Source organism: Moschus berezovskii, chromosome 22 (assembly GCF_049115385.1).
Source record: "Moschus berezovskii isolate FMDL1 chromosome 22, NW_MosBer_1.0, whole genome shotgun sequence".
Lineage (NCBI taxonomy): Eukaryota > Metazoa > Chordata > Mammalia > Artiodactyla > Moschidae > Moschus > Moschus berezovskii.
Window position 1 is genome coordinate 44,568,894 of NC_142481.1, and position 13,706 is coordinate 44,582,599.

General features: G+C 38.7%; 1 protein-coding gene across 10 annotated transcripts in view; it reads right to left on the minus strand.

The window, feature by feature from the left end:
• Positions 1–527: 527 nt before the first annotated feature.
• The window catches only part of CYLD (CYLD lysine 63 deubiquitinase), a 77,068-nt gene continuing 63,889 nt past the window's right edge, over positions 528–13,706 (minus strand). For 9 of the 10 annotated variants that reach the window (XM_055412788.2, XM_055412795.2, XM_055412794.2 and 6 more), the window contains 5 exons: positions 10,869–11,001; positions 8,645–8,753; positions 7,752–7,870; positions 7,262–7,478; positions 530–5,631 (listed from right to left, as the gene is read on the minus strand). In XM_055412788.2, the coding sequence (XP_055268763.1) occupies positions 5,447–5,631; positions 7,262–7,478; positions 7,752–7,870; positions 8,645–8,753; positions 10,869–11,001 (763 nt within the window). In that variant the 3' untranslated portion in view covers positions 530–5,446. Of the gene's footprint in view, positions 5,632–7,261; positions 7,479–7,751; positions 7,871–8,644; positions 8,754–10,868; positions 11,002–13,706 lie in introns of all 10 variants that reach the window. The other variant, XM_088830240.1, reaches the window with a different exon arrangement.

A 13,706-nucleotide genomic window follows, 5' to 3' on the forward strand; every position in this document is an offset into this window, starting at 1 on the left:
ATATTGCCAGCTCGGACCATTCTAGCTTTCCTACCTTGGCATAACGAGGGACTGAAACTCTACAGGCAGTAATTCCTGAAGAAAGCTTATTATATCAGTTACCTAATATAGCATTGTGTAATCATTTCTCTGAGTTATACAGAAAAGTAAAGTGTTTTTAATTGCCTCCTTGGCAGCTGTGAGGGATCAAGACACACTATTCTATAGTCAACAGCTTTGGCCCAATTTAAGAGATGAACAACTCTTGGTTGGGTTAGAGACTGGCAGAACTGAGCTTTAATTAGGATTGGAGCTTGGTGGTGCCAAGTTATTTCAAGAAACTACACAAAATCATGATGCCAGGAGGGAACCCAAAGACCACTGGCACATCTCCCAGGAAAAGTCTATGCTTTCTAAAACAAGCACAATGATGACAGAGATTTGATGAAGACACAGGTGTGCCTGGTACCGCATTTTCCTAAAGCAATCTTCCTCAATTCCAGTCTTCCCATAACCCAAAACCCTTCCCCAAAGAAATCAAGGAAAAACAACCATAAAAATTTAATTTTAATGATACAGAAATAGTATATAGTACATTTCTTTCCACAGCAGCACTTCAATCATCTCTAAAAAATTTAACAAAATTAAGGCTAAATCAGAGCAATCTGATAATAAAGGGATATCTTATGTGGTTTTACTTTTAAAGAATGTCTTCATAAATATAGAATGTTCATCAGGCCAAAAAAAAAAAAAGTTGAACAAGATACCAAATATGGGAAATGCAATATAAAATGTGCGCCTTTATACCAACTTCCTAACAACCATGACTTCCCCGGGAAGTTCCAAATGGGATTTATTTTTTTAATGAATGTTTATGACAGGATACTAAGACTTTCTGGAGTACTACAGGCCATTTTTTAAAATAAAACCAAGAACAGTTGAATCTCCCACACAATCTCTTGAAAAAATAAAAAGCGGAAATGGACAGGGTTTTAAAGTGCAAGAGAATTACATCTGAGTCTGTGGAGCTCCAAAGGAGGATGGCTCTGGACCTGGCCTTTCCCCGCAACCTGTGTTACAGGAAGACTTTCAAATACAGTAAACAAAAATGGCATCGCTGACAAGACAGAGTCAGGAAAGCAAATGGATTTCTTGAATGACCTGCTCCAAATACTGACATTTATTGTGAGCAGGAAGAAGGAATGTCTTTCTTTTCCCTCTTTTCATTATCCTTGGCCTTATGTGCTGGTTAGCTTTTTACCACCACTTTCAAACTCAAGACAGACCCTTCGGCTGTTTCAGGATTTAGACTAAGATGAAGAGTCTTTTTCTTCCCCTTTTTCCTCCAATAAAGCTTCTGAAAGGAAACAAGACAATGCAATGCTGACTCGCTGCAAGAAGCCTGGTTCTCTGAAGTCCCAGTCTCCGAGCAGTGACACAGCCTAGGAGGCAGAGAGAATCCACCTTTACAGCCCCCAGCAGGTACCACACCTGCTCTCAGGGTGGCCTTCCATCCTCCACCTTCTCTCTCTTGCATCTTAGTATGGCTCTGAATATTTCCATCTTAATATGCTCTCCTCCTTCTCCACCCTCACTTGCCTTGGGGAATTCAAGTATTATTTTCTTTGAAGAATTGTGGGTGTGTTAACATCACCAACCCCCTAGAAAAGGCAGTCTTATTCTTCACTATGAACCTACAGTCCCCCTACCTGAACAAGGACATTTTACTTTATGACAAAAAATCTTCCCATATTAGGGTTAAAATTTTCATCATAAAGTAGCAGCTAGTCTACTTTTTTTTCTTTAACTTTGCATAACAATTTCATTTTTCTATTTCTTTGGTTTCCAGAGCCTCAATTTCCCCTACAGAAATTAAATGAAGGGTAAATGTCCAAGTAAATAACATCCTCTTCAGTCTCAAGAGAGTTCCCAAGATGGCTAAAACCTCTAGGAAACAGTGGGCTGAGGCATAGATACTAAAATGCATTTCTTGTATGAATTCACATGTAAACACAGAGAAACAATATGACAAATATACAATTACCCACGTGTATGTGGAGTAATTCACACAGTAACGTTCTATGACCACACAACCACATAAAGAAAAGATATTTTTGAGATCTTTCAGTTCAGTGTTTTTCAAATCTGGCTGATGATCACTCTCAGGGTCACCTGTGGTGGGGGGGGGGGTGGATGGACATTTTGCATCTAGGAAATGTGGTCTACCATTTGTGAAGAGTCAGATCCAGCAGGCATGGCCAAGGACCCAGAAATTTGTCTTTCTTTCCTATAAGATTCAATAGTCCCACCCCCTTGCTATACAGAGGAAGACACTGAGGCCCAGAGAATCAAGACGTTGCCCAAGACTAATAAAGCAAGAAAGAGAGAAAGGGCTGGACCTGCTCTTGTCCCCTCGTCCACCACTTCTGTCACATCTCACTGCCTCCCAGAGACCCCCCAACCTGGTGCCCTTACACTTAGGCTACGAAGACTTCAGTAGACATTCTGTTGTTAGAAGTATGTGGTAAGCTGCTAGAGGGCAGGTGCCATGTCTCATGTTCCTTTTGACACAACCTTAGGTATTAGGTGTCTAAGAAATACTTGCTGGCAGGCAGTCCCTCAGCTCAGGCCTAATTCTGTCTTCTCTCACACCTCTGTCTGCAGTCATCGACACAGACGCAAAGTCATCTAGCTGGATATGCAGATCCATCAGAGGACAACAGGAACATCTCTGAATTTATGAAGGTGCCATGTTCACACAACAGGAATTTGAATCACAATGCAAGTTCCATAAGATAATTTCGTCTTTCCCTTGTTCCTGAATTATGTGAATTAGGTGAAAAGAAAAAAAAAAAAGAAGTGAATCCATGGGATAGAAAGAAGCTATTTACCTACAACTATTGGCAAATATGAATTACAAAAATCCTAAACTATTCTAAGGAAATCATCCTTAGCAATTGTAACAGTTTTATGTTATTGAGTTTTGTTTCTGTCTCTCTTGGTTTGCAATGTGTATTTCCAATTTTACAAAACATTCTTTTGTGGATGGAGTCAAACTCCTTCTTAAAGCTGATAGCAATGGGCTGAACACATTATGAAATGGTTGCCCTCCCTCCCTCCCTCCCATATATATAAATTCTCACACACAAACACACACGCGTGTATTCAATGGAGATGGGGGAACATGACTTGTTTTATAAATAAGATGATTTTACTATATTGCCATCTTGATTGTATATATGATATGGAAGAAAGGATAACAGAAACATTTAAAAGACCAACAGAAAAATATGGAAGAAAATTTAAGGCTAAAAATTAAGTAAGTCAACAGGCACATGGGTCACTGGTGCCACACAGCCCAGCCCTGCCTGTGCCCACATGACACACAGGGCTCTGCGGAAGCAGCAGCAAGAAAGGATTGCTGATGAGGCGGGGGTGCTGGAGAGGAGACACCCAGGGCCTGGAAGGACCCTGACCTCTAGAGGAACCATCACAGTGGGCCCTGCATCCCTTTACTGGGTGCTCCCTCCCCAGCTAATGTTAAAAGAACAGAAAGCTCTACTTGAAGAAACTGTCCTAGAAATGGTTTATTGAAGAGGTCCCTCCCACTAGAAAGCGCCTCCACGCCTTACCCATGGGAAATAAACGTACAACCCCACAAGTCCTCTTCAAGTCTTCTGCCACGAGGAGCTGAGCAGGACTGACCTTCAACTTGTGTTTTAATTTTTACAGGAAAGGAACTGTCTTCTCTTTTTTAACTGTTAAATCCAGTCTTACCTAGATATAGAGTCCTAATCATTTCTCTAGAGAGCCTTTTAAGATCACATTGATAAGCTCCTACATCCATGTTTTCATCCAACACGTACCGATTAAGGGGTGACTGGACTTGTGGAAAGTCAGGGCTAGAGGGAACCTTAGGCATCTTGCCCCCCAGGCTCCTCATCAACCCCAGGGTGATAGGGTGGGGCTGCTCCCAATCTCTCTGGACCTAGTATCCAGATCACCAGTCACCCACGTACTGAGCAAAACTTCATGCAAAAGTTATATACTTTTTTCATTCCAAAAATGAAAATATTATGACAAAATTTTCTGTACATTATGATTCATAATAATGAATCCTAGCTAATAAATACTAGGAAAATGGAATGACAAAACCAAAGGATAAATGTGACTTTAAAAAGAAATAAATGCAGGGTTTGCAAAGATTCTTTCCCTTCTTTTGGACATTCAGGGTTTTACGAAGTCATATGCTAGACACACATGACAACCTCTGCCTTTCCATGCGGTTAGGAAGTCATTCCACAGAGACACCATTGCCACACAACACATCCCACAGCACTGACACAGACAACCTATGCTGCTAGTCTACAACAGACACACACTACAGGTATTAGCTACGAAAACATCCATTTTCTACTTATTGAATCAGGAGGAAGGCAAAGCTGTTGCTAACATTTCAATAAAATATCTGGTTCATAACTGTCATTATCTCAAGGGACATCAGACTGAACTTAATGCGGGGACTGATCTAAGTTCTAGATAGTCTTATCTAAGATAGTAGAGGTTGAGACAGCCAATACATCTCTTCAGGGAAACTTCAATGAGTGATTCTATATGACCAATTCATTTTCCTATTAACCTTATATTTGTATAGGAATATATTTATCACCCCAACTCTTTAATAAAATTTACTGTGCCCCACTGTATAAGAGAGTCTTTAAAAAAGAAAAGAAAGCTGTTAGCTGACAGTTACCACTATGAATGAATAGCTTCAATTGCTGTATATGTGAATCCCCCAGGAAAATTACATCAAAAATGGACATTTCATAACAAAAATCACTCATTTATCTCAAAATCAGAACAAATAGAAAACACCATTGAGGAAATTTAAATACTTTTGTGACCACTACCACAGAAACACAGAAACTCAGCAGATTGCAGACATGCAGGAATCGGCACTAGAGAGGGGAAGAATTAACAAATCAAACTCAAAACAACTTTAATCACTGGATTGAAAGTAGACTCAATAAAACCAAAGTATATCCTCCTCAAGGCAACCATTAGCTACAAAGGAAAAATGATTTCATAACCTTGGTCCATAAAGAAGACACATTTATTTACATTCTCAATGGACTAAAAGAGGTTTTAAACTGTCACAATTAAAATTTTATGCTTCCAAAAATATCTTAAGATCAATGCACTTAACTTAAAGCTTCAGGTATTAATAACTTCATTTAGACTTCTTAAAAAACCAACACAAACATACTTTCTAGAGTGCAAAATGCTTATTAAATACTTTAGTAACACAAAAGCAATTTGTTTTTAAACACAGGAATCCTGCATTGAAGGATCATCACCACAAAGACATCCATTGCCGGCAATGGATGCTGAACAGAACTGCCAGCTCAAGTGAGATGCAACATGAAAACTGTGCGTTTGATTTCTGCACCCGTCCAGATGATCCTGTTTATTTGTACAGACTCATGGTTGGACTCTGGTACATGCACATGTATGCATCACAGAGAAGTCTTCGTGCACAGCCTTGGATTCTTCTGGAGTCCAAGGAATGCAGATCGTCGAGAGACATTTTCAAGTACTCTCCTACTTCTGGGCATGGGGTAACTTGAGGAATGTTGAAGCCATTCTGACCACCTATGGAGAAGAGAAAGAGCCGTAATGAGGGCGGTGAAGTTATAAACACTTTTGCTGCCCTGCCCCACCAAAGTAACTTTACAATTCCATAATTTAGTTAACGCTAATTTCCAGGATCAGAAAGACCTCATTTTACTTCTGATTTCTAGAAGTCCTCTGTTTAACTCTTGACAGTCTCACTTCTTGGTTTCTGAAAGGATTCTGGGACCAACAGTGAACATAATTGGTCAAAAGATATATATCCTGAGCAAGGTCCAAAATCTACTTCCCAGGTTTCTCAGTGCCTGCAGTCAAGGAATAATGTCACATACACATGTGTGCACACATTCAACTCTTCACATTCCCAAATCCTTTCCTGGACACAAGCACCCCTGTTGGCTTTACCATAAGCTTGGCCAGTTTAGAGAAGATTTAGTAGTTTAAAGTAGATCTGGTAAAATGAATACGATTTTATTCCCCTAAGTTTAAAAAACATATTTGTGTAACTCTCACAAGGTTCTGCTTTACGTTTCATTAGACAGCATGAGGATATGAGGCATGGTCTTAGGGACCCCAGGAAAGGTTCTTCTGCTTTAGCCTCCCAGTGGCTTTTCTAAAAATATCTGGAACCCCTGTGCTTTTGAATTTCATGCTTAAATGCCAATTTTAACTGGGCTAGGGACATATTTACAGATGGAGCTATGCTATGTCTGAATGCTGAGAAAATGTTGAGAACCCATGAGGCAGAGCTTGGGCATCTGATCAAGAGTCTGCCACAAGGGGGTGTCCTAGGTCACTAGGGGACCACACCAGAAGACTTGGTGCCTGGAGTGTGAGAGAGTGGCTAAAGGAAAAACAGGGTATGGAAGAACTGGAGGGATATGGAAGTCATATTCCCACAACTTTGCCTAGGGCTGATCCTAATCTGTAAACTCTATACAGGCAGGAGTACAGCTGTTTCGACAACTGCTTCATTTTTGAAACCTACTAGAGCCCTGGGCACTTCACATGCACTCATTATGTGTTTGTTAAATGACTAAACATCCTAGAAAGCAGCCTAGAAGGTGCAGTATATTCCCCAGTTCAGGAAGAAAGACATTATACATAGAATAAGCTTAGTTTTCCAAAGAAGACATTTACTTCTATTCTTAGTTTTGTCATTTAGAAGACATATGGTTTAGAATATAAAAGAACATAAGCACCAAATTTAGAAAGACTGCATTAAATACATGCTCTGAGACCTTAGGCACCTTAAATTTCAGCTTTAGTAAGACAAAAATAGGAACCACTCCCATTTTGCAAGGATTTAGGTAAATGACCTAAAGTGCCTCCCAGAGAGCTTGGCACAGAAGTACTTAAGAAATTACTACAGTACAGAAAATGAGAGGAGCTCAAAAGTCAAGGACAACAAAGTAGAAATAAAAACTTTCAGCCTTAAAGGAAAAAATTCTGATTCCTTATTTTTTCTTAAAGAGTCTATGCATGTCAAACTATCACAACAATACTATTCCTTAGTTACGTAGCAAGGCTGTTAATGCATCACCAAGATACTCCTGAACAGCTTTTCCCAACACTGTTTTGTTACTCAGACCAGGCTAGCCCACTACAAACTCAAATATCACCACACGTGGAAGAAAGGTCTGTAAAGTACCATCCCGATCAGCCATGCTGTCAAAGAAGAGCCAGGCAGAGTCGTCTTTCCCGTACTTCACAAAAGCGACATAGTGGCTTGTTTCTATGCAGAGGACAGCAAATAACTCCATCTTCTGGCAGGGGATGCAGCCATGTCTCCAGTCCCAGTCAGGCAGATCTTTGGGAAGTGACACTGGATTGTATTTATGATTCAGCCTCTTGGGATGAAGGTGGACCTATAACAGAACATGAAGAGAAAGCCATTAAGGAGCCAAACTCAATGTTTGAAGGGAATGGACTCCACTTACTCTAATGGAATATGTCCCTATAAATAGCAACTGAGTACCCCATGGAAATCCATCAAATCAATAGAAGAAGCATACCCCTTAATTATGAATTTTTTTAAGTTAATTATGATTTTGAAAACTTTTCAAAACCTGATATATGGTTCAACTACAAATGACTTACTATTTATTAAGAGAATATCCGTTAAGTGAAGTCAAACTTACTTGAGCATTGCAGGTTTTACAAAACTGCTTGATTTTGCCAGCTGAGATGTCAGGGTCATCATAGCATTCTCTACACTCATACATTGCAAGCCCTCCACATATCCGGCACTGCCTGGGGGCTGAAAACGGTGGGGTGTGGGGGAGTTAAGGGGTCTTTTACAATGCATTCTTTTATTTTAAAAGATTAAAAAGAAAAATTAAGTTTTAAAAAGGATAATGCTCATGGACTCAATAAGGTCTATCCCTTCCCACCCCCATGAAGTTTAAGTTGGATTTCCTTGGATTCAGGATATTTTTAAAGACATTTTCTCTGACCAAATGACTTTAAAAATAATAATACACTCTAGAGTGTTCCTCCTGATTATAAAACTTCTACTGATGAATGTGCTAAGATACAAGAGAACATACAGAAGAAAACTGAAAGCATCTACAATTTCAGTTAGCAAGAGATAACCACTCTTGTAATTTCTCTTATAATTTTATATCTGCATACTTAACGTGTGTGTGTGTGTAGTTCCTATTGTAGACAATATCAACATACCTTTTCACTTAACATTACATCATGACCACTTTCATATAACACTAGTCTTCAAAAACATGAATTTGAATAGCAGTATTTATGCTGTACAGATACACTGTAATTCACTTAACTACTCTCCTAGTTAACATATAGAGTGCTTCTAATTTCATATGCATAAACATAATTGCAAATGAAATCTTGATTTACATTGTCTGATTTATTCAGAATAAATTTCTAGTGTAATATTCCCAAGCTCTTCAGATAGCAAATTGTCTTTAAGGAAATTTGTATCCTGTTAGACTCTTATTCACAATTAATGTGAATGACCTGATAGACTACTGCTGAAAAACAAAGTAAAAAATCTTATACTTACTGTCTTCAAGTAAATCTGTTATATTTAGTTCCAGAGAAGGAAAAATTTTTTTAAATAGTTTAAAGTCTTTTCCAAATCGAGGCATCTGAATAATCAGACATGATGGTGCCTTAAAAAAAAAAAGATATATAATTTTAGAATCAAAACACTCATAAATTTACCTGAAATTCCCCCAAAATAGTCATGGCTGTCAAACCAAGCAGTGGCTCCACCATAACACGGATGGCCTATAAAATGGGATCTGCGTGTGAACAGAGTATGAAGGCAGAGCACCAAAGAGCCACAAGCCACAAGTCGTCCAAGAAGTATGGACACATGGACACACAGGTCAGGCAGTTCAACCACCTGGGATCTCAAAGAATATGATGACTGTGCAGAGTAACATTCCACTTTGGGTTTATATTTTTCAAAAGGTTTCAGAAAAATTGTTTTTGCAAGTATAATTAAGAAATTCATCACTGAAGGACACTATTACTTATATTTCAACAAATAAATAATGGTAGCTATTAAGGTTTTACCAGAACATCACTTTAACAATGGATACAATCAAGCAGGTTTTAGAAAAGGCAGAGGCAACAGAGATCAAATTGCCAACATCCGCTGGATCATGGAGAAAGAAAGAGAGTTCCAGAAGAGCATCTATTTCTGCTTCATTGACTATGCCAAAGCCTTTGACTGTGTGGATCACAGTAAACTGTGGAACATTCTGAAAGAGATGGGAATCCCAGACCACCTGACCTGCCTCTTGAGAAAACCTGTATGCAGGTCAGGAGGCAACAGTCAGAACTGGACATGGAACAACAGACTGGTTCCAAATAGGAAAAGGAGTACGTCAAGGCTGTATATTGTCACCCTGCTTATTTAACTTCTATGCAGAGTACATCATGAGGAACGCTGGGCTGGAAGAAGCACAAGCTGGAATCAAGATTGCTGGGAGAAATATCAATAACCTCAGATATGCAGATGACACCACCCTTATGGCAGAAAGTGAAGAGGAACTCAAAAGCCTCTTGATGAAAGTGAAAGAGGAGAGTGAAAAGGCTGGCTTGAAGGTCAACATTCAGAAAACAAAGATCATGGCATCTGGTCCCATCACTTCATGGGAAATAGATGGAAAAACAGTGTCAGACTTTATTTTTTTGGGCTCCAAAATCACTGCAGATGCTGATTGCAGTCATGAAATTAAAAGACGCTTACTCCTTAGAAGGAAAGTTATGACCAACCTAGATAGTATATTAAAAAGCAGAGACATTACTTTGCCAACCAAGGTCCGTCTAGTCAAGGCTATGGTTTTTCCCATGGTCATGTATGGATGTGAGAGTTGGACTGTGAAGAAGGCTGATCGCCGAAGAATGGATGCTTTTGAACTGTGGTGTTGGAGAAGACTCTTGAGAGTCCCTTGTACCGCAAGGAGATCCAACCAGTCCATTCTAAGGGAGATCGATCCTGGGTTTTCATTGGAAGGACTGATGCTAAAGCTGAAACTGCAATACTTTGGCCACTTCATGCAACGAGTTGACTCACTGGAAAAGACTCTGATGCTGGGAAAGGTTGGGGGCAGGAGGAGAAGGGGACGACGGAGAATGAGATGGCTGGATGGCATCACCGACACTGTGGACATGAGTTTGAGTGAACTCCGGGAGTTGGTGATGGACAGGGAGGCCTGGCGTGCTGTGATTCGTGGGGTCGCAGAGAGTCAGACACGACTGAGCAACTGAACTGAACTGAACTGAACAATTAAAATGAGCCACAGCATGTGCTACTAAGATCATGAAGATACTCAGTAAAAGAAAAGTAAATTATATCACTTGTTCATTTACAATAAGTGAGTTTTGTCTTTCATTGAAGGAGGAAAAGTAAACTTTCCTTTGGGTGATATGCTTGAGCAAACTTTTAAATTGAATAAAATGTGAAATTGGGTGAAAAGACAACAGAAACCCTCACAATCTTTTTTACTCTAAGCTACTTAAATGTTTTCTAGTTACAAATCAGATTGATATTTTCTTTGGCACCAAAAATCTAGAGTTCAATCTTAGTATTTTCTACTAAGTTCAATTTAAAGTATTTTCTACAAGGACAAAGTTGAAGCATGGCATAATTTGTGTTTTGTTAACAGTTTGTGTTTATAACTGTTCTCAGTGGGTTAAAAGTAATAGTTATTGATGTTACAGTTTTCTTAAGAAGCCTAAGGACTTGAATATAAAATATAGTAATTATCACGTACCTCAGCAAATTTCAGGTTACTGTTGATAAAAGACCATTCTAATAATTGCTGAATTGTAGGAACTCCAACTTTCTCATTTTTTTCCATAAAAATTTGATAGAAGTAACAATCTTGTACTTTTTGACCTGCTGATCTAAAAATATGCAGAAAAAGCCAGATAATTTACTTATGAAATGCATCAGAAAGTGAGGTGGTTCTAGGGGCATTTGAGAACACAAAAACTATTGAGAACAGAAATCTGCAACTCTGACAGTCAGAACAACAGGTACAAAGGCAATCATTTAGACAAAATAATTAAATGTACTTGTGTATAAGAACTTACAAATTATTTCTTATTTTAGTTTTCATACTGATAGTGATTAGGAGAAAAATAATGCAATAACATCTGCAATCAAAAAGCACTTGTGAAAAATAATAACCAGAAGCTAATATCATTGGTTCAACTTTACTGTCCAAAGCTAGAAAACAGTAAATTGCATTTAATGCCTTTAACAGGAAAGTCAGTTCATACATGGCTGAATGGGACAAACCCTTAGAGACCTTCCAGATGGTCTAAAGACCTTCCAGAACTTTAGAAACTTTTAATTTCTAAAATGAAGGCCCTGAGTGAGATAGGGCGAAGGATCATCCTTCCCAGCAAGTCCAAAGCAGAGCCAGGTGTAAAACCCAAGTGTCCTAACTGCTCACTATTCTTTGCACTCAAGATGGTCACTCATTTATTCAACAAGCACCAAGTTAGGACCCATTGTATGCAAATCTCAGTTTTACCCTTACATATTTTCCCTTCTAAATATTTTACTAGAATGCATGAAAATTCAAGACTAACTGTACCAAAAGAATCAATAATCTTTAAATTTACTACTTACCCTTTTTAGCAGAATTTCTGGGCATAGAATCAGGCAGTTTATAATTAGATTTATAAGTAGATTTCAAGATTTTTAGGGAAAAATATTAACATAGACACTAACCTCAGAAACCCTCAGTTTCCCAAAGCAACTTATACTCTGAAATAAAGACAACTTATTTGGTAACAAAGTAGAAATTCTTGAGAACCCAAGACAAAAAAAAAAAAAGATAACCAAAAAACCTGAAGGTTATGGTGTATCAATATTTTAATCTATTATTGATGACAATAAAATGCCAGCATTTTCCTGTGAAAAGCAAAAAGCATTAAATAGAATCAACAGGTAACAGAAAAAATAAGACTGGAAACAGAGAAAGCAGTAGTAGAGGTGAGCAGTTACAAAACTCAGAAATATAAATAGTGATAGATGAGAGGGATGGTGGTTGGAGGGAGCACAGAGAGGCAAACATGAGATGGGAATCAAAAATGAGGATGTAATACCAACAGCTTTGTGATATTTGGACAGAAAACGAGAGGGGGAGGGGAGCGACTACCACTCACACCTCATAACTGAAGTTCTAGAAGGTTAATAATATCCTAGGGTGATCAGCTCATCACTGAGACACATATATATAAGAATTAGAGCAAAATTGATGCTATTGTACAAAACCACACACCTTACATTTCTGTTTATCACCCCCTCCCCCCCAAAAAAAACTAAGAGCTGAAGGATACAAATGTTGTATTAACTTTAAAAGAAAACAAATATCTAGGGAGGAGATAAAAATTCATGGGTTTGTAGGTCTGTCTTTGTAACACAGACTATAGTGGGTAATTGGCTAAAATTTTTACAGATTCTGGATTATCTAGTACTATGGAATATAACATATCCATGTAATAAGAATTCCCAGTTCGGAAGTTGCTGTATAATACAGGGAGCTCAACCTGATGCTCTGTGATGACCAAGAGGGGTGGGTGGTGGTAGAGGGAGAGGGAGGGAGGCTCAAGAAGGAGGGGATATACGTATACATATAGCTGATTATATAGGACGATCCCCTGGAGGAGGGCATGGCAACCCACTCCAGTATCCTTGCCTGGAGAATCCCATGGACAGAGGAGACTGGTGGGCTACAGTCAATAGAATCACAGAGTCAGACATGGCTGAAGCGACTTAGGACACATACAGAGTTGATTCATGTTGCATGGCAGAAACTGACAAAACACTGTAAAGCAATTATACTACAATCAAACATTTAAAAAACAAAAGAAGCAATAGATTCTGCAGGGATAGGAGGAGGACCTGATGTTTCTGAAATTCTTGGTTCAGGTTCATCCAGCTGTAGAAGCTCATCAAGAGCTAATTTTGCTGCACTGGATCTAGACACCTTTTTGTTTTGTCCCAGTGACTACTAAAAACAAAAAACAAAAGAAGAATCCCCAGTTCTATGGTTCTACAGTGAGAGGTACTCAATAGTACAACCTGAATATTCCCTTATAGCTGCTTCCTGATGCTGACTTTTTCCATTATTTTTCCTGGAGTGCTTCACCTCCATCCACTATATTCTCCCCTTGGTGGTTATGACTTCAGTTTCACTCTAGCATTCTGCCCCCCCACACACACACACTTGGTCATTGCTACTGTTTTTAAGTATGAAAGCTTGATATACCTACATTTACCAATTTCTTGCTTGACTTCCTTGTTTCTTGCATAACATTCCCTTATTCTAAATTTGGTTTTATGTTACTAAAGTATACCTTGTAATAAGTTTCTGACTGGTAATTTAGTCCTGGTTCTTCCTGCTCAGGAATTTTGTACATCTTTTCTCTTAGAATTTACGTCTGTCAAAAGTTCTGTAAAATCTTCAGTTACTATCTCTCAAACTATTGCTGCTTCCCTAATCTCTCTAGTGATTCCTCTGAGAACTACAATTGGAATTTGTCTTTCATGTCGCTTTTCTTCCTTTTTATCCTTTATTTTTTATAACTCTATCCCT